Source organism: Augochlora pura, chromosome 5 (assembly GCF_028453695.1).
Source record: "Augochlora pura isolate Apur16 chromosome 5, APUR_v2.2.1, whole genome shotgun sequence".
In the NCBI taxonomy this organism is placed as follows: Eukaryota; Metazoa; Arthropoda; class Insecta; order Hymenoptera; family Halictidae; genus Augochlora; species Augochlora pura.
Window position 1 is genome coordinate 15,022,740 of NC_135776.1, and position 20,141 is coordinate 15,042,880.

A 20,141-nucleotide genomic window follows, 5' to 3' on the forward strand; every position below is an offset into this window, starting at 1 on the left:
TTTTCTTTATAAACATCAAAAAGCCCCATAGGCAAGTAGAACAAAATATATATAGTTAGACATAGAAGAAATACAAAAACAATTTTGTCGCGAATATTGTTTCTCCACATATAAGTAAACATTTATTAAAAATCGGTCAGTAATGAATTAGTTATCAATGTTTTCTATTATTTAAAGTCGTATAATTAGGTGCTTCAACTTTTAACAATTGTTTTGCCTACCGTTATGAATTAGATTCAAGATATGCAATAGGTATTCGCATTGAGAATAATTATAAAATAAAAAATTATTTATTTATTTGATGTGGAGGACAAAAATTCAAGTCTTCAATTATACTCATATTTAGTTAATAGGTACATGCTTTCTTTAAAGTAAAGAAACAATTCAAAATAAATATAATTATTAATACTTTATAACTGTATCAGTAATTCAATAGGTGACTGTGTAAACTAATTGTAATGACGAGATTGAATTGCCGGTTGATAGTAATTAAACAGTAAAATAATGGTAAGATACATTCTTAATTTTACCACAGTTAAAACTTATATAAATAACCTGTACTATTCACTATGTCGCAGACTGTTATCTAATTCCTGTTAATAACTATTATGAATTACCAATTATGCAATAAGGTACTAATTTTTCAGGTGTTGCACAAAATTAATTGTTTTCACATGTTTCACCTACATTGTGCAAAATGAGGCACAAGACACGTAAAGTGCCACTTTATTACTTATTTAATATACACAGTATTCTACGAGTTCAATTGTACTTTAACCGATATAATATTGGGACTTGTCATATTATTAGCTATTAAAAACAATACAGTGATATTTTAAAACATTGCAAAAGTAAAATGCATTTATAATTCTATTTAAAATAAAATTCTTCATAAAAATTTTTAGCAAAGTACATATATAAAACATTTTTCCACGAAACACTTATGTATCGTTAGTCTGAAACAAATCCATTAAAAACTTGGAATAATTACAATAAATATGGATGACATAATAAAACTTATTTTTCATACTGTTTTTATGAAAAATATTAGAGCTTCCTATAAATGTTTTCGAAATCTTAACGGTTGTCTCAATCAAATGCAAGAAAGCAGTAATTTAGTATTTAATCAAAACTGTTTAGATATCTTATGTGCAAACTTAAAGCTTCTTTCTTTGAAGTCGATTCTTTTTCCTTATTTTCTTTAATCACTCTAGCCATACCCAGAGATGATCAATTCTTCTTGTTTATTGTTGATTGAGAAATACGCAAGAGCTTATTGCTTTTCTATATAGTGAATAATGTAGATGTTCAGGAGTGTCTCGAAGGATCTTGACATGGTATCACAAACCATCCATTATTCCCTGAAACTGTGGGACCCACCATTTGTGCATTCAAGGTATTATTCATTCTTTGATTTTTCATTATTTCTAATTGCCGTTTCAAATTTCGATACAGCTTGATTAAAGATTCCTACAATTTGAAGAACTTATTAGCCTCTCTCATCTTCAATTTATGTCAATAAATAAACTCACCTTCTCATCTTCAAGTTTTCTAAGTTCTTCCTGCTGCCTTAGACTGTCTAAAGTTAAATTTTTAAGCATTTCGTTTTTGTGTTGCCCCAAGAGAGCTATTTCTGTTTGAACTTTTAAATACTCTTGGGCAAGCTGCTTATGTTCTTCAAAAATTTCTTTTGATCTCTCACATGTTTGATCTGGTGTGAGTGGTCTCAAGTCAGCATCCAATAAGCGATAAACATTGTCCAAATCTTCATTGGTTGTGCTGTTACCTAATAATTAATAATAATTTTTTAATGCACATGTTAAAACTTCAAATAGTTACAACTTGCTTAGAACATGAAATTTTAATCATACATTTTTATCTATGTATCAAACACTGAATTGCTCATACATATAACAGAATAATATATAAAAGAATTGAAAACAGCTGAAAAGAAGATGAAAATTTCAATTTATCCGTGTCTCCCTATTTATTCTACTCCAAACCACCCCATCTGTGCTGATAATAAGAAAAAAGGCAAGCAAAAGTACTAACGCAATAAAACCCAGCACCGTTTTAGGGTGTCCGTGGTGACGATGTTCGGATATTCCTCACACATTTCCAAATGTTGAAGCCTATCAAGGCTTCGTTCATAATAAAATCAGGCAAGGTTCTCACATGAAGGATGTCACAGCGATCAACATTCACGAACAACACGGAATCGAACCAAGAAGATGACCGGTCTAACAATGACAAGAAGGCGGTATACAGAAGACGACTTTTTTTTATAAAAATTGTAATTTCCGTTAATATAGGTGATAGGGGAAAAAAGAAGAAAGAGAAGGAAAGACCGTCGTTCTTGATGGTGTGTCGGGAGAGCACTAAACAAACGTGCATCTATATTGGGCCTGGTGAGTCAGCCACACCTGCTTCGAGGTATCCCCCACCAGACAAGATGTGCAATCATGAGCCAAGAAGAAAATACGGTTCTTCGGTTCTTAATTCATCTTCAGGGTTGTATTAGGTCAAAATTTCGATTTTCGTGGTAAACGATTGGAGGAGAAACCGTTGAAGACCAAACGCGTCCCATATACAACCTGGATTCGGTTGTCACATTGTAAGAAAAATAATTGAAGACACTATGTAGAAAAATAATGTCAGTATTAAAAGAGACTGTTTTATTCAAAACTACTCCCCACTTTACTATCCATTTTGCTGAGTAGAACCATTAGTAGAGTTTCTTGTACTTTACTTTATCTCTTTCTGTAACTTCATTGTAAAACTTGAAGATATTAATGTTATGTTTCTTTTGCAAAACATATTAATACAGTCTGTGACCTTCTCTTTCATTTTATGAAAATAATGGTAATGTGATCTATTATTTTAATGAAGCAATTCATTTAATGATAGTTTAAGTATATATAAACACTCCTTTGTTTTTATTCACTATTCTTTTTTTCTACTTTGAGCTTTATGGAGTGTGACCTTTATAACTGTCAATAGGTGTCAATCAGGAACAAGTTCTGGCAATTAGTTGGCAGTTAAATTTAGTGAAGTCGCACAATGTGGCTGTTTTCGCGGGCCCTTTGCCAGGGTAGATGTCACCGATCGACGAACTCCTAAGGAATTCCTCACGGGAAAACCGTATCATACTAGGTGACATGCTTAAATTGTTTACAAATAATATTGTTATATGCATACTTTCTCTAAGAGATAGAAGTTAACATTTATAAGATGTAAATTGCTTTGATAATAATAACATGGAGTTACATTCAGTTAGTACATGTGCAGTTGCATTGACAATTAAATATTTTTTAAGTTATAGTTCATACAAAAATAACTATAATCATTAATTTTAAGTATTCGATAATGTTCTTAAATGACGACAATAGGTCTGGGCGTACACATTCCCCACTGAAAGCAAAGTTTTGTGGATCATACGGAGAATGTTATTTTGGGATTAGAGTACTATCGCGGTGAGTCACAAATTCGGAGCTCTCGCTTCAGACGAGTTCTCCTCCCTTGGTAACTATACAACAACCGCAAACTGATTAATAAATAACATTTACACTATACTGTGTTAAATTAGAAACTTCAGCAAGATTTTTGAATAACCATCTTCTTTGTTTTCAATGATACGATAAAGATTCGGAGCAAAACCATTGTGAAAAACTTGTTGATGATTTTTTTCGAAACTATCGAGATCTTTTAACATGAAATTATGTAATGTTTCCATTATATCTTTTAACAAGTGTCAAAATTCTTTCAGAAATATCTGGGTTATGACCTTGAAGGTATCTTGCACAACAAAACAATAAATTAATTTCGAGATCATCTGAAGGCGATTGAAACACTTATTGATAACATTAAAAAATGTTAAAATTATAAGCTTTAATCATTTGTTAATATAAACAAATAAAAAACTGCAACAAATTAGAAAGTAGTACTGGGAAACAAATATAGATAGTATACAACCAAATTTACTCACTCTGGACAGTGTTTTTTGTTCTCAGAACCGGAGAGTCTATATGTGGATCAGGGCATGGTAATTCCCAGCTATTCTGTAATTCCAAGTACAAAAATATTTAAATATAAATTTGTGAGTATATACTAAACTAATTTTCATAAATATAGTCTTCTAAGTAAGTTTAGAACTGATAAGCTTTTCAATGTTGTTTAATTATTAAAGTGTTAATTTATTAACTAATATATGTAGTAATTAATCAATTCAATGTATTAGGTGCTAACCTGATCGCATTCAATATGAAGCGGCGGAAAATGTTTGTTTTGAAGCTTTTTACTGCATGCGTTATCTAACGAATTATTTTTACAACTATTACGGAAAGGATTTGATAGATTATCTTTCCCATTTGGAAGTTTCGTTGTTTCTTTGGGAGCATTTGCTCTAATTGTACCATTAGGAGTATATCCATTTATTTGAGAATCTAAGGTACCAGATACATCTAAGGTATCATCTTTAGGGACATGGTTATCATTAACTTCTTCTGATTCAATACCTAGAGAGTAATAAATATTCAAATTAAGATATGCACATAAGGGTATTCATTTTAAATCGAGTAATTAATTAATTATTTTTAAAAACTTCATCAAACTTAAAATATACATACTGGCAGAATATTCGACCGGTTCCAAATGACCACTGAAAAATTGTGACAATGTTGTCATTATTTCTACTACAGTATCCATTGATGGTCTCTCTTCAGGAGACTTATGCCAACACCTGAAAAAATAAAATGTTTCTTTTTGATCGAATAAGAGACAAATTGTACTGCGCGAACGCATTTTGCTATCTAGATTACAAGTGCATACATTACAAAAAGTATACATTGTGCTCGTATAGTTCAAAATTTATTGTACATAGCACTATCAGACAAATTCAAACTTTTTTCTGACTCCCTACAGCCACTATAAGATTCTTGTAGAGTTTCACTCCTTAAATCAGAATTCCGGAAAACGAATTGCTCCATCTCCCTCGGTTTTCGAAAAACAGGAGCTTCTGTAAAAGCCCAGAATTTTCGACAAAAATGAGGTATTGTATGAAAAGTGATAACGTTAGAAAGTTCTAATCCACTTTGAAAGATAGGAGAGAGTTTCCCAAATATAGTGGCACTTTTAGTCCAACATAGCTATAAATTAATATTAAAGTTTTAAAAAGTGCCGACATGCGCAGTTATTTATTACATATTTCCTACACATAGTTGAACATCTTATATTACTCTTACGAGCATATCAATTACCCATATATTCCATAACTGTTTTTGCATACAAAATGAAATGAGTAACATACAGTTTACTAAAAAGTACCTTATGTGAATGCATCAATAATAAAACCAATATAAAATAACAATAACTATACTAATGCCTTCCTAAACGATTATCTATCATTGTATTTGAGTAATACACCTGACAAAATATTCCCTAATTTATCTTTTATTTATTTCCTCTGACTTCCTAAGTACAACACTTTCCCTTCCATATTTTATTATCAGAAAAATGAATGAGAAAATAACTGGGAGCAATCATAAAATTTCACACAATGTTTCGATTTGCACTGACGTGGACAACAATTTAAGAAAGAATGTTATTCCATCTAACATTCTATCATCAAGAGAAAAACGAAAGGGAAAGTAGTCATTAGACTTGATGAAATCCATAATGGACAAGAATCATTGAAGACAGTTTCACTTACCACTAAACTTTGCTCCCAGTGCCTAAACATGGAAGAGGATGAAAGAGTAGATCGCTGTTCCAAAGGAGAATCCATAGTTGCTACAAAGACCCCAATTTCTTTAATGAATATTTTATGATGAACTATGTGCCCCAATCTTCACCCTCATCTAGGATAAAACCTAAAATTCATAAGAAGAAATTTAGAAAAACCCTAAATAAAGATACGAAATAATCTCAGAGCGAATGAAGTTTCCACCATCACATTTTGTGGACAATCAGAAAATGTGTTAAAGCCTGCCACCAGAGTATCCTGTTTTCAATGTCTATATTGTTGTGAAGATCGACTTCAATTATGGATTGTTTATATTCGTGAAGAAAAACATTCATCCCTTTAGAATGTACTATACGTTTGTTAACAGCAAGACGGGCACAGTGTAAGTGAGAAATTGTAAGGATACTATTCACTGGTGCGATCACAACCTGTGATAAGCAAGATATCGAACTGTGTAAAGAAGATACAGAACTACAGAAGAAACTGTATATCAAGCACTACATTTAAACGATTTTCTTAACGTAATTTGGAGGAAATTAGTAACATATTATAGCATCTGATATTTTATAAAATTTATAATTATAATAATACGTAATTGAAATGATGTATTTTAGCACCTATCTGTTGTTTCTTAACATATTTCTCAAACAATTTAATGAATTGTTTATTACAATATACATTTTCCTATTTCTATCCCAAACTTCTCTATTTGTATGCCTACCAATGACAAGTGAAAGTGAGAAGTATAAAATATATTTTGTTGCTCATTGGAAAATAAAAAGTGTCAAACTTATCAATTTGACACTACTGACAGATGAACTATACAACCACAATGTAAACAAACATAATATAAACAGTCTTTGAATGCAGAGTTAAATAAGAAGATCAGGTTTCATTCACGCATTCATTCTGAAATGTAATGTCTATTAATGTATGAGCATAAAGTGTTGTTTGTTCAACTATGTAAATGTAAATATATTACTAACAATTTCGGTCTATACTATCAATTCTACTATCTTTTGGTATTCAAACAAATTGAATTACAAAATAATGAAATACAAAATTTACTATATTAGTATTGTAATAGTTCCATAGTGTAAAAATACAATTACTAATCATGGAATACTTTAATTAAACTATTATAATAAAAAACAAATAATATTTTTAACATCTATTTACCATAGTCATTATGTTCAATTAACAGAACATAAAATAAATAACAAAAAAATATATTTTGCTTTATAAATTATTTTCAATATGCTTTTATGGAACTGTAAATAAATTTACATCAATTATAATAATTACCTAGTCATAAGATCTTCAATTGGTTTTGGACAGCCTTCAATCAAAGGAGGTCTTTGTCCCATGTGCACTGCCCACATTATTCTGTAAGCTGAACCACCAATTTGATCAAATGGTTTCTTCCTTGATAATATCTCCCATAGAATGACACCCCAACTAAATACGTCACACTTTTCTGTATATTTATAGCCTTCAAATACTTCTGGAGCCATCCAAGCAGCAGAGCCTTTATTGTTTGTCATGTATGTGTTTAAGTCACAAGCTGTGCCAAAGTCACAAATTTTAAGAGTCTGTCCACCCAACACTAGTAACAAATTTGGTGGTTTTAAGTCCCTAAAAATATTACAAATAATTTTCAATAATTGTTACAATCAAAAATTGAATTTTTAAATAACACAACATGTATCTCTGAATAGGTAGTCCAATATTAAAGTAATTTTTCACTTATTTAGCCTTGTACATTCATCTTTTCTTAGGTTGTACTACCATTTCAAGGAAGAAGTTGAATTGAATTTACCTGTGAATTAAAGGCTTTGGTTTCATATTGTGAAGATATGCAACACCACGAGCACACTGCAAAGCCCAACTCATTGCATGACCTGCAGTATATTGTGGCTGAGGGTTACAATGTAAAACTGTAATATATACATTAAGTTACAAATAGTAATAAGAACCTAGTACTGTTAAATATCATAAAAATGAAACAATGAAAAACACCATTGTATAAGGATCCTCCTTCCGCATATTCCATCACTAAGCAGACTGGATTTTTAGTACAGGCACCATATAATTTAACAATATTAGGATGCACAACCCTTGATAATTGTCTAACTTCCACTGTAAAGGCCTTTCTTTCACCTTCTGAATTGATGTACTTTACAGCAACATATTGCCCTTTCCATTTTCCTTTCCATACTACTCCAAAAGAACCTTTTCCAACTATCTGCATAAGAAAGATTAATTTAAGGATAATATATGATGTCATATATATTTTAATTCTACTTAATCTTAATAAGAGTGATTTAATCTAAAAATTCATTCCAACATTTAGAATTAATTAGGAAAAATAAGACAAAAATAGTTACTTAAATTTATACAACAATAAAAAATATTATTTTTGTAATATCAATATTGAACTATTTATTAAAATAGAATACAAATTACAATCTTTTTAACCAATCATATTCTTTAACAAATAATACTCCTCGTATATTATTATCAAAATACCAATGCCAAAGGTCAATCAATCTTCGTCAGTAGCAACAATTTACTTGAAAAGTCTATAAAAACTGTCTAGGTTATGTTTTAAACGTGAAAATTTTCATTAATAAAGATAAATCCTAAAAATTTTAAATATACAAATTGATCAATATTTTATAAACATTATGACAAATAATAAAAAAGATAAAGGATCAGTTTCTTCAATAAATTGGAGATATTACTGTAAATTACAATACCTGCTCTGTTTCAATTTCATCGTAGTTAATCTCTTCAACAAACTGCTGTTGATAGCCTACTAACTCTTTACCCGCCATCACACACAGACGACATCACATTAGTTTCAGGGCACATTTAATTACCAAGCGTATTTCTAACGTTCAAATGTTTATTTAAACTTCGAGCTCAAGCTCTCTCAATATTTTCCGTTTTATTAACATTTAGGTGGCATGTGTAGTGAAGAAGATGTACATATGTACAATACATATGTACCTATGTACACATCGATAAATGTTTCAGATTCGATACATCGATATGTTGAAATACGATCCATCGTTACATAGATATGGAGGTCATAATCAAATTTACACAAAATACACAAATTTGACATTCAATATAATTATTATATACATCTAATTAAAATGATATAAACAAATCATAAGTATTTAAGCATAAAGTGTATATCTATGTATATATTTTTTCTCAATCAGTGCATAACTACATAGAAATTTGTTTTTACATTTTCAACATAACGTATGCACATTTTACATTTTAAAAGATAGCAAATGAAGGAGACTTGCACAAAATCAATTTAAAAAACACAGATTATTTGCGATTTATTTTTTATTAGTCATTTTTTATCTTAAAATTGGAAACAAAATGGATACTTTGCACATACGTATGTTGGATATTCATATACTTTTATTTGGTTGTACATATGTATATGTTTATGCAAATTGAATTCTAAAATATCAGTATAATATATATGTGTGTGTATATATATATGCTTTTCAATGCATATTTATTTATTTATATCTACTTATACATATCTTGTTTTTTTTCTATGTATAATACATTTGTTATGTATATGTCAAAGCATAGTAAAAAGCGTAGATGAAATATTAATCTTTTAATAATTAATTTCCATACGAGATGTATTGTTTATACAGAAAACATTTTATTTAAAATAATATCGTAAGAATACAACAAAGTATGTACACACGTAATACAATTTCTTGAAAATTTACTAGCAATTTAGTGATGACTGAAAAAGTTTCTTCAAAGTTTGTGTTGGCAATAAAATAATCCATTTACGTTTTACAACTTATTTGGTGAGCTACATTGTAGACATCTAATGATACGTATATAAAGATTCTCAGTATTATAGAAACTTCTTAATTTCATTATTGACTAAGTAATTATATAATAAAAACGTATGAACATACGAGTAATGCAATACTTCCATAGTGAAATTGTGATAGAAGTGATGATTCAAATGTTCTAGTTAATCATTTCAAATTCGTTGATTTGTTATAAAGTAATGTATACATTCGAAATATTTTCCGGTGTGCAACGTGTTGTGCAACATGGCACCAATCACAGCTCGTAATTTTATGATCTAAACTGAAAATTTTTAAGGTGGCTAATTGTCATCACTTGTAAACAATTCTTAGCCTGATTGCCTTCTAATTTGAGCAAAAACGTTGGAACGAAAAATTAACTTTTCGAAGAACCGTCATGTTTTATAATTATCAACTGTGAATCAATTTATCTCAAAATGGCAGAAAATCTTTCGAAACGACCAACGAAAGGAATTTTAAAATCATCCAGCAGTTTCGATAATCCAGATATATCTAGGTAAGAGTTTTTATTATATATCAATTATTTGTTTTTAATTTATAGTGTCGCGTAGAAAATATGGTAAGTTTTATTATTATAAAGGAATATACAACAAAGGCTATTCTTATGTTTTTTAATAATTAGTTATTTAAAGTTAAGTCTGGATTTGTTTTTTAAGGTTAGGTAAATTGTGTGTTATGTTAATGTTAAGTAGCTTAACTTCATATATATTGGTTTAATCAATGTCAAATTATAATTGTAATTTACCATCGATTTGTTATATTTTTTATTTTTAATATCCAGCAACTAATGATAGTTATAGTCGTCAATAAGAATGTATTGAAAGAACAAGATGTTGTGTGCCGATAAACCATAGTCACAATCCAAATCTTTAATTTTATTTGATTACATAATGTTAGAATAATTTTGTACATTTGTATATGTACAGAGTTTATTCTATCTTCTTCACTTAATCAAATTTCATTAGAATTAAAAGAAGTATATACATGATATTTTAATTCATTATATCATGTTGCTTTAAATAAAACTGATATTATATCTATTACAACTATTATTATAGACCACCTAAAGAAACAAAATGGGATGAAATGAACATCATAGCAACATTGCATCCAGCAGAGAAAGATTATGGTCATATGAAAATTGATGAACCAAAAACTCCATATAATTATGAAGGTCTGCAAGGTGAATTTGAATTCGATCAGTTAGACTCTAATGCAGTTGCAGCCAAGTGAGTATGAATAATAAAATGTTACTTTACTCCTTGTACATTTATGTATAAATTTTATATGCACTTGTACAGTATTCGAATATATGACTGAAGAGATTGAATTTAAATTTTCAATAGTACTAATTTACTAAGTTCAGTTTTAATGTTTGATATAAACAAAATTTATAGACTGTCTTAATTAATGTACATAGGTTGGCTGGTAGCAGTAAGCCAAAAATATTTGAAGAATCAAGTGAAGATGAAGATGAAAAAGAAACACCTGAAGAGAGGGGTAAATAATGAATTACTTATTACAAATACATAAATATTATATAATAATGTACAACTCTAAAATTTTAGTAATGGTACTAGGTAATCAAAAAATAGAAAGTTATTGAATGGAAGTTAACTACATTATATATTTGAAAAACGTAGTAGAAGAAAACGTTTCAATTCATTTATCATTATTTTAGAAAAAAGGAAAGCATTTGAAGCAAAAAGAAAACATCATTATCGAGAGTGGCAAGTAGTCCAAATGGCTCGAAAACAATTACTTGAGCAAGATGAGGATGAAGAGGATGAAAATGATGAAGAGGAGATGAAGATAGAAGAGGAACATAAAGAGGACACACAGAAGGAAGATGACAATATGTCTTACCTTTCTGAACAAATTAACTTTGATGTTAGATTCAAGTGTATGCCGTCCTGTGGTAAAACACAACAGAAATGATACTGTTAAGGACTACAAAAAATAATATTATGGTAACTAAAATACTGAGGTAATTTCTCTCATATTTTCTGTTTATGACGAAATTTATTTTCTTCCAACAACTAATAAATTTTTTTAATTTTTTTTAACCGACTGATTTATCCTATTCTGAAATGTAGGCTCATTAATTTATCAGTGTAATTAATTACACAACGAAGTTAGTGTCAATATATAAGTAATTAATTGCGTAATTAATTACAAGTACGCACGAATAAATAATTAATAATTAAACAAGTATTCAATCAGTTTTCCATATTTTAATTAGTATTGGATGGTAATAATTTTCAAATTGAAAATGGTATCTGTTCATTTCTTTTGTACAATTGTACAAAACATAACAATAATTTTGAAAATAAAATTGTAGATTTCTTTATACATTATAATAAACTAACAGTACTTTACTGACATTATACATTGGTGCTGTAGTAAGCAATATAAAAACTAACATAATTATTAATTATTTAATTAACATTTAAGTTAGTTATCAGTTACTAATATTCAATCAGTAAGTTGTTATTATTTATTTTAATACCAGTTATCTGATATTTAAGTAATTAAGTAATTGTACAATTACATAACATTTCAGTTTAGTAAGGAAATTATACTGTTCTATTTGTGTCATTTACTTTTATATTATTTCGATTATTTATTTTGTAAGAATTTGCTAATTTTATAATGCTATACATCAAATTATGTAGCTACTGTTTCAATTGACTATCAATTATTTGTTTATGATAATTTTTTTTAGCCTTTTTATATGTTATAAAGGATTGTTTACTTTAGTACCGAAAAATGTGTAAAATTATAACTGATCTTGTTAATAGATGTTTTATGACAGTGTAATTAGAAACGAGTGATTCCTACATGAAAATAAAATGCTTCTAATATTTTGAGTCATTAAATATGGAAACTTTATAATTATTGAAAAATGATTTAAAACGTTAAACTAGGTAATATAAAGCCAAGTAATTATTATAAATTATTAAATGAATATGGAATAGTTCCATATGGAATATGGAAATTCATAAATTATTGTCTAAATTAAATTTTTCCATGAGTAAAAAATTGCATGATCAGGTTATAAATGTCTTCACACTGGTACATTTATTGATATTAATTATTTTATTAAGTTAAACGTATTCTAAATTAAAAGGGTGAAGTACTTCATAGAATTTACTACATTATTATATAAGCTATTATTATTTTACTATGTTCGCTTTAACAAATAATGTCGAATTGATAAAATAAGATATATGAAATGTTATATCCTAATAAGATTTTTTTAAGTTTACTTTCGATAATTCCTCATGTTGCAAATTTTATTTCGCAAAATTAACTTTGAGTATGTTTTCAGGAAAACAGTTGACAGCTTTAACTAGTGTGGATTCATTTATATTTAAAACTCCAAATTGATTGTTTATTCTCCATTTGTATATTTTATTCTATATTTCAGATGAGTTGCAGTGATCTTTATTAAAATAAGTCTTAAATTATATTCTTTTTAATATTAATTCTGTTGTGCAAAATTATATACTATTATTACTATTTCTATATCCTATCGAAAATATTAATTTAATTTCAAATGATCACAGACTAAACCTGCGAATATTTTGTTTTATTACGGCGACGGGGATCATCGTTTAGAGTTTAGAGTCTAAACTGTAGACAATCGAATTTAATTTTCTTTCCAAAATAATTCCAATAGCATGAAACACATATTTTTGTAGGCACAGAGAATTGCTCGCCCGAATTAGCCGTAGACGATTAGATGCCGTCTGAAGTATAGTCTGTTCCAGATTATATGTTGTATTGTAAATATGTGTAATAACAACGAATACAATATATTAGGATATTATATATATATATTATGCAGAAGTAGAACTGCGAACAAACGCCAAACTGAATGATTCCGTGATTGTAATATTCTTTTCAGGCTGTTCTGTGACAACATTTTTATATGCAGACAAGTGTGTAGTAGAAGATCAATTTATCATATACTCATTATAGTTCCATCAACCAGTGTTACAAGTTAAATAATAATCTAATCACTTGTTAAATTTCAAAGTTTACTTTAACAATAAAATTTAAACATGAAACTTAGATAAATATGTTGGAAAACATAGACCATTCTTCTTCAAAAGCAATTTGAAAGAAACATAAGTTTATAATAGATGTTTATTAAAGAACAACTTCAATTACCCCGTTGTTTATTGTGTACAATAATTGTGTATTAATTTGATCAATACGGTATGTGATGTGATAAAGATATGTTAACGTTAAGGTGTTACTTTTCATATTATATTACATACAAGCTCTCATGCTTATATTGATTTAAATACTCAAATCTGCAGCTTTAAGCCTAGATTAAGGTAATTTAGAGTAGAGTGAACTGTACTAGATAAATAGATTAATAAGGATGGTCATACATAATTAATTTTATAATTTTGTTTTAGAATCAAAATAACTGCAATTTGTGCAACGTGTTCAATGAAAAATATAACAGAAATATTGTATCAGTTTTATATGAATTTAATAATCCTTTACACTTTTATTTTTTCTGAGAATCCCCTTTTTAAATTAAATTAATTTATTAAGTAACATTACAAATACTGTGTTTTTAATTTATAATTACCAGGTTTTTGCTTTCTACATGTCACATAATAAAAAGGTAGTTATTTTAGCCACCCTCAACCATTTAATGATCAACCCCAGGGATGACAAAGGTATTTTCAGCTAGTAATGGGACCTACTCCTGTCCGCTTTTCTTACTCCCTAAGCTGGCGCGCGCATCTCCATTATTTTACTACACATTTAATCAGGACAAATGTGTGCAAGAATAGGACCCATTACTGTATCAACCCTCGCTTATGGATAAAGCTGCGACCTGGAGGTGGGCAATAAATGTAAGTTACCGAGATCCACATAACGTGTTGTAAATTTCTTTTATGGGCTCGGATAACAAAATTGGGTAACATGTTTCTTATTTTTATTGTCATTTCAAGTAATAACAAAATAGAAAAATAGTATTATACAAACAAAAATAGTGTTACAGTCATTATCCTCTTATCATCTAAGAAAATGGAAGTCTAATTTTGGAAAAGTTATATCGTTTTTTAAACGGTTTTAAGTATATGGCCACGACTGTACTTTTATTTCGTGTTGTAACTTTATAAAAATATTATTATTAAATGTTTGAACTCAAAAACATAACTATTCATATTTTAAAGTTGAAATAGAAAAAATATTATATTTATGTGTAAAAATTTAACATAATTACAGTCTTTGCAGACCTTAACATGTTCATAAACGAACGTAATAATAATAATACCGTCTTTATCACTAAATGCACCCCATCGTTCGATCGCAATTAATTAAAACTGAATACCTAATTTCTTTTCTTTCTCTCTGTGAGTGATAGTGAATATGTGACTGCGAAGATCGCGTGTATCGATTAGTTCCACGTCGCATACTTTACACAGTATGTTAGTGTTTTCAGAATTCCTCGGATTTCTGTGATATTAAAAAAAAACATATCTTAATGATTCATGTATTAACAAATAAGGATTTTCATTTGTTTATCACTTACTCCATTATCAACGCCCGTAACTTCTTCACGTGTTCTATAATTTCGTTTAATTGATTGGTCTCTTCCAGTTCCAATGCATTGTGCAACTTAAATATATTATTATCAATCAGAGACGTTTTATTAGGATGTAGATATAAGAAATCATCGTACAGATTCCATGTATTGAAGTTATTAATCATCTCAAGCGTTTGAGGTTTTCTTGTTTTACCGATTAGTTTGAGAAACGTGGCTTTTATTCTGGTCTGGCAAATTATGATCTCTTCCATGTTATCAAAGCCTTCAGATTGGTAATTGATTTGCATACCAATATTCATCCAATGCCGCAATCTGTTTATCTGGTGAACAAACCAAATATTTAAAGCAAGAAAATGAGCAAGCGGAGTATAATAGAATTAAATTAAAAGATATAGTAGATGATCAGTTTCAAATTACTTTAAACTACTTAACTGTTTGTTATATGGAAAAAAATTACTTTAAATTTTTCTCATATAATAAATGTTATGTGAATTACAAATAATTTACAAGTACAACATGACATTGATTATTAAGAAATTACTCACGTATTGCAGATCGTCTATGGTAATCTCAGCGTCGAACTGAAGCTCTAAGTCGTGCTCTGGGAACAGACTTTTTTTGGTACGAGAATTAAATCCCAGTCCGCACAACGCGCCTATGTAACGAGTCCCACACGTGTTGCGTCGAAGTTCTATGGATGGAGCAAATATCAGCCCGATTAATCCGGTCAGACCAGGAAGACGTGGCATCAACGTTGTGTTGTACAATGTTAGATTGTTGCTATAAGCGCTTTGAGATACAGCTCCCGCTACAAGAAGACGCTGAGAAGAATCCTCTGGTTCAGTGTCTAGCAGAACGGCGTTCACGGAGTTTATGGCCATATTTACTTTCTTGCCTCTACCGGTTACAGAGAGATATTTCAACTCGATTTCTAAGGGCGAGAACGGCCCTCGTAAATTTACCGATGTATGGCACTCAGAAACGTTCGGTGAATTTGGATAAACGTTTTCAGCGTAATCCTGGTTATATTGTAACAATTCATGATGATAACACTGTTCGTCAGACATGTTCGCCTGTTGCATTCGTAATTTGTGATTAAACCGCGAGAAATAGCCCTCTTCTTTTTCACTTGCGAAACCTTTGTCAATCAATGACTGATTGATACTGAATTCCTCCCCATCGATCTGTAATATCACTTCTAACGCCATGACACCGTTTACAATAGAATATATGTCGCCGTACAGGAAGCCTGGTTTGTGCACCAACATCCAGAAAAAGTCAGATGCTGCTTCCGACCAATTGCCATCCAAATTATCAATTATAGACGGTTGTGTTTTGGCTAAAACGCATTCGATGGCTAACGCAGGAAAATCAGCGAGTGTGGTGTTGTCGACGCGTCTTAGATCGGAAAGACGACACTCGCCCGAATAACCGTAATCCAAGTAGTAAACTTGTACCAGGATTTCCGGCGAAGTTATGCTATCCATCACTATCGCCCGAAAATGCGATGTGCAAGACTTATATACATATGGAGCAATCACGATTGTACCACTTTTCGGAACTATTTCGAATGGATTTAAATATTTCAAGCTTTTTTCTATAATGAATTTTATTTGATTAACGTCTTTCTTAACTCTGGGGTCACGGATTTGTATCCAAAATTGTCCGGGATTTTTCGCCTGGAAGTTAACGCTATTAGTTAAAATATTTAATTTTATTGATTGAAAATTAAATTTGTATTGCAACTTTTTCTTATATATACGTACATACTGTAGTATTATAGGAATACGAGATGATCGTAAACCTGGTAATTGAGGCCTCAAACGGTTTTTGATATTGCTCGCGCAAGTGAAGTACTGTGTTCTCCTCAAGTTCTCTTTCTCTGCCCTTTCAATGGCGATCTCCTCATTCAGAATCGGTATTTCCAGTGACATATTACATTGTCTCATTCTGATAGCTTTGTAAACACACTGTGAAATTTTTCTCGTAGTATTGTTATTACCATTACCATTATTATTTCTCTGCGACTCATCAGGTATAAACTGTATATACACTTTTGACGAGACGTCGAAAGATACTCTAATTTTGTCCTCAGGAAGCAGCACATGTGGCTGCAAAATCTTTTGAATTCTTTTAGCATAGAGAAGCCCAGGCTGTCTTGAAGGCCATCCTTGCAAATATACCGTTGTAGAAGGGTCCAAGCCATTTAACAATTTGATTCCTGCATATTCGTTAGCTTGTACGTCCGGCACATGCTTGACGAAGTAGTTTGGATAGAACGCCCCGGCGATAACAAATTTTAAAAGAATTGGCTGTTCTGTTTTTTTCCATACCACTTTATTGATGCCCTCACTCTCTTTTATTCCCAGCTTTTCTAATCTCTTCGTTAATTCTGTGACCAGAGCCTTGACCTCTCGCAGCACTTTAATCTGTACAAAGTTCCTTGACGCCCATTTTTTTTCCGTAGCATCGCTGTTTATTGTACGATTCGCTTTGTTTAAGATCCATACTTTGTACACATTCATAAATGCTATGCAGTCGCTGCTAGAATCGGCTGCCCAGTTAACACGAACATCGTAGGCCAACAATTTCTGTTGAAACGGACTGTTGAACACATCTTTCGCAGCTAGAGTGGCCGCAATGATAATCGTGTCCTTTAAGATACTATAAACGTGTCCTAGCATTATCAGTTTTGTTATACGTACGTCCAGTGGGAGATTGGCCATTATCCGACCAAGATCCGTGAGTTTCCCGTCAAAAGGTTGAAATTCGTCGGACTCGTCAACCAACGCACCAATCTCTTTCAACAACAGTATCGATTTCTCCAAATTGGCGAGATCTGGAGGATTAAGAGATAGCGCTAAAATAGCTTTCGGTTCTCCCATGTCTAATAGCTTTGACTTCAACACCAAGTTTTCTAAAGGTGCTCGCAATATTTCTGGAGTTGCTTCTTTTGGGAGCACAGACTCGTAAAATGTTTGCGGTACTAGTCTGTATACTCGTCCGTCCATTACACGGCCTGTGCGACCAGCTCTTTGCTTACAACTCGCCTTGCTTGCCCATGTGAGCTCCAAGCATCGAAAGTTTGTCTTTGGATCGATAACAAGTTGCTTTGTTAAACAGAAATCAATTACATATTTTACATCAGGTACTGTAATACTGCTCTCAGCAACGTTCGTAGATAGAATAATGCGACGGTAACCATGAGGCGGTTTCTGAAATATTCGTTGCTGTTCTACGTTTGCGCTCGACGAATGCAGTACCAATATGTCCCACTTGGCTTGCTCGTATTTTGGCAATGATAACAAATTATGCATTTCTTCAATTTCATGAATTCCTGGTAAAAATACAAGAATCACGTGTCTCTCATAAACTTTCGTTTCCAGATCGTATTTTGCATCGTCAGCCTGCATATCGATGTCATCGAGAAATTTTATAAGATTTATACAAAACTCCATCATCTTCTTTGATATAGTTGGTTCTGTTGTAGAAATTTCAGGCAACTAAATAAAATATAATGGACTAAGTTGAATCCACCAAATTATTCTAATATACTGTAAAAAGATTTCATATTTACCAGACCCAATGAACTCAGTTGACATAGATAATATATTGCCATGTTAAAGTAACTTCTCTTTGTAATGTCAATAATAGGAGCTGGCACAAGCTTGCCTCTCACAGGTGAAGAGAAGTATTTTGCAAATGTTTCCACTTGGAATGTTGCAGACATTAATATCACCTTGACAAACTGTGAATTTGTACGCAATAACTTCCGTACAACAAGCAAAAGAAAATCCATCTCTTGGTCCCTTTCATGAACTTCATCAATTATAACATGTGTATAATCTAACATGTTCTTGTAATTTATCAATTTATGTAGAAGTACACCAGCTGTGCAAAATGTTAAACGAGTATCTTTGCATGTGTGATTTATCAAACCAACTTGATATCCAACAAGGGTACCTACAGGACAATCTTTCTCCTCACTAACACGTTTTGCAATACTTATAGCAGCAATCCGTCTAGGCTGTGTAACTGACATGTTAAATATTAAGATTAACATTTTATTCAATCCAAAACAAGATTCAGCTTTCTCAAAATTTCATAATAATATATATATTAATAATGAAATGAAGTTACCTATGATATTATAATGCTGCCTTTTCTCACAACAAGAGTCTAAAATAAACTGTGGTACTTGAGTAGTTTTTCCACAACCAGTTGGTCCTCGAATCACTACTACAGAATTTGTTTCAATCATAGAAACAATTTGGTCCCTTTTAGAAATAATTGTTAAATTACTCTTTGAGCCGAATGCAGAATTAAATGTTTTGTGTATATTCAATGTTTCTTCATTGTTACATAAATTCTGTACAGCTTCTGTCCCATGTGATATAAGTTCGTAATTTATTTCATCATTTGTGTTATGATAGTTCGCTGACTGGAAATAATGACAAATTAAACAAAATTAAACTTTTTTTCAAACAATTAATTTTCTCAATATACTTCTAGTAGTTCCTTCTCCTCCTTTATAACATAGTCAGCTGCATAACTAGTTCCACTTTCCAAACTTTGCATTGTTGTGTTCAATTCTCTATCCATTGAAAATTTCTTTGGCAATTGTTTTGGACTAGACGCCGGTCCCGGCAACGTGACGTCGATGATACCTAAAGTATCCATTTTTTGGTTGTTCTTAGGTTTATTAGATAGTTTCAACAATGATAATAGAAATATGTAAGAATATATTTCAACAGAATAGTATCCAGTATGTATAACCGAATAAACGACACCTTGACTATTCCATTGCCGCAACTAGTAAGAGGGGGAATGTAAACACAGAGAGAGGTGCCTTCTTCTCGTGTAAGAACTATATGTTCTTACTTGGATTTGCTCTGATTACCTGCTGATTCAATGTTAAGACAGGAGTAAAAACAACAAAATG

General features: G+C 30.7%; 3 protein-coding genes across 5 annotated transcripts; 1 reads left to right on the plus strand and 2 right to left on the minus strand.

Moving 5' to 3' along the window:
- Window positions 1-317: 317 nt before the first annotated feature.
- On the minus strand, window positions 318-8,729 carry LOC144470592 (mitogen-activated protein kinase kinase kinase 7). The gene is made up of 9 exons (XM_078181923.1): window positions 8,500-8,729; window positions 7,760-7,985; window positions 7,560-7,677; window positions 7,046-7,375; window positions 4,626-4,738; window positions 4,246-4,514; window positions 3,986-4,058; window positions 1,533-1,786; window positions 318-1,470 (listed from the first exon to the last, which is right to left on the minus strand). Exons 1-9 carry the CDS (start codon window positions 8,575-8,577, stop codon window positions 1,309-1,311), a joined length of 1,623 nt encoding a protein of 540 aa, XP_078038049.1. The 5' UTR covers window positions 8,578-8,729; the 3' UTR covers window positions 318-1,308.
- Window positions 8,730-9,614: 885 nt separating this feature from the next.
- Window positions 9,615-14,120, plus strand: LOC144469946 (protein phosphatase inhibitor 2). The gene is made up of 4 exons (XM_078180688.1): window positions 9,615-10,117; window positions 10,680-10,850; window positions 11,042-11,121; window positions 11,303-14,120. The coding sequence occupies exons 1-4, from the start codon at window positions 10,038-10,040 to the stop codon at window positions 11,557-11,559; spliced, it is 588 nt and encodes a 195-aa protein (XP_078036814.1). The 5' UTR covers window positions 9,615-10,037; the 3' UTR covers window positions 11,560-14,120.
- Window positions 14,121-14,160: 40 nt separating this feature from the next.
- On the minus strand, window positions 14,161-20,114 carry LOC144469945 (putative ATP-dependent RNA helicase spindle-E). Of its 3 annotated transcripts, none has more exons than XM_078180686.1 (8): window positions 19,990-20,114; window positions 19,706-19,866; window positions 19,340-19,640; window positions 18,777-19,234; window positions 16,966-18,702; window positions 15,745-16,878; window positions 15,185-15,519; window positions 14,161-15,108 (listed from the first exon to the last, which is right to left on the minus strand). In XM_078180686.1, the coding sequence occupies exons 2-8, from the start codon at window positions 19,799-19,801 to the stop codon at window positions 14,970-14,972; spliced, it is 4,200 nt and encodes a 1,399-aa protein (XP_078036812.1). In that variant the 5' UTR covers window positions 19,802-19,866; window positions 19,990-20,114; the 3' UTR covers window positions 14,161-14,969. The 3 variants fall into 3 exon arrangements, with proteins under 3 accessions (XP_078036812.1, XP_078036813.1, XP_078036811.1); XM_078180687.1 differs by having other exon boundaries at window positions 19,976-19,993; XM_078180685.1 differs by having other exon boundaries at window positions 19,706-20,088.
- Between the last annotated feature and the right edge of the window lie 27 nt (window positions 20,115-20,141).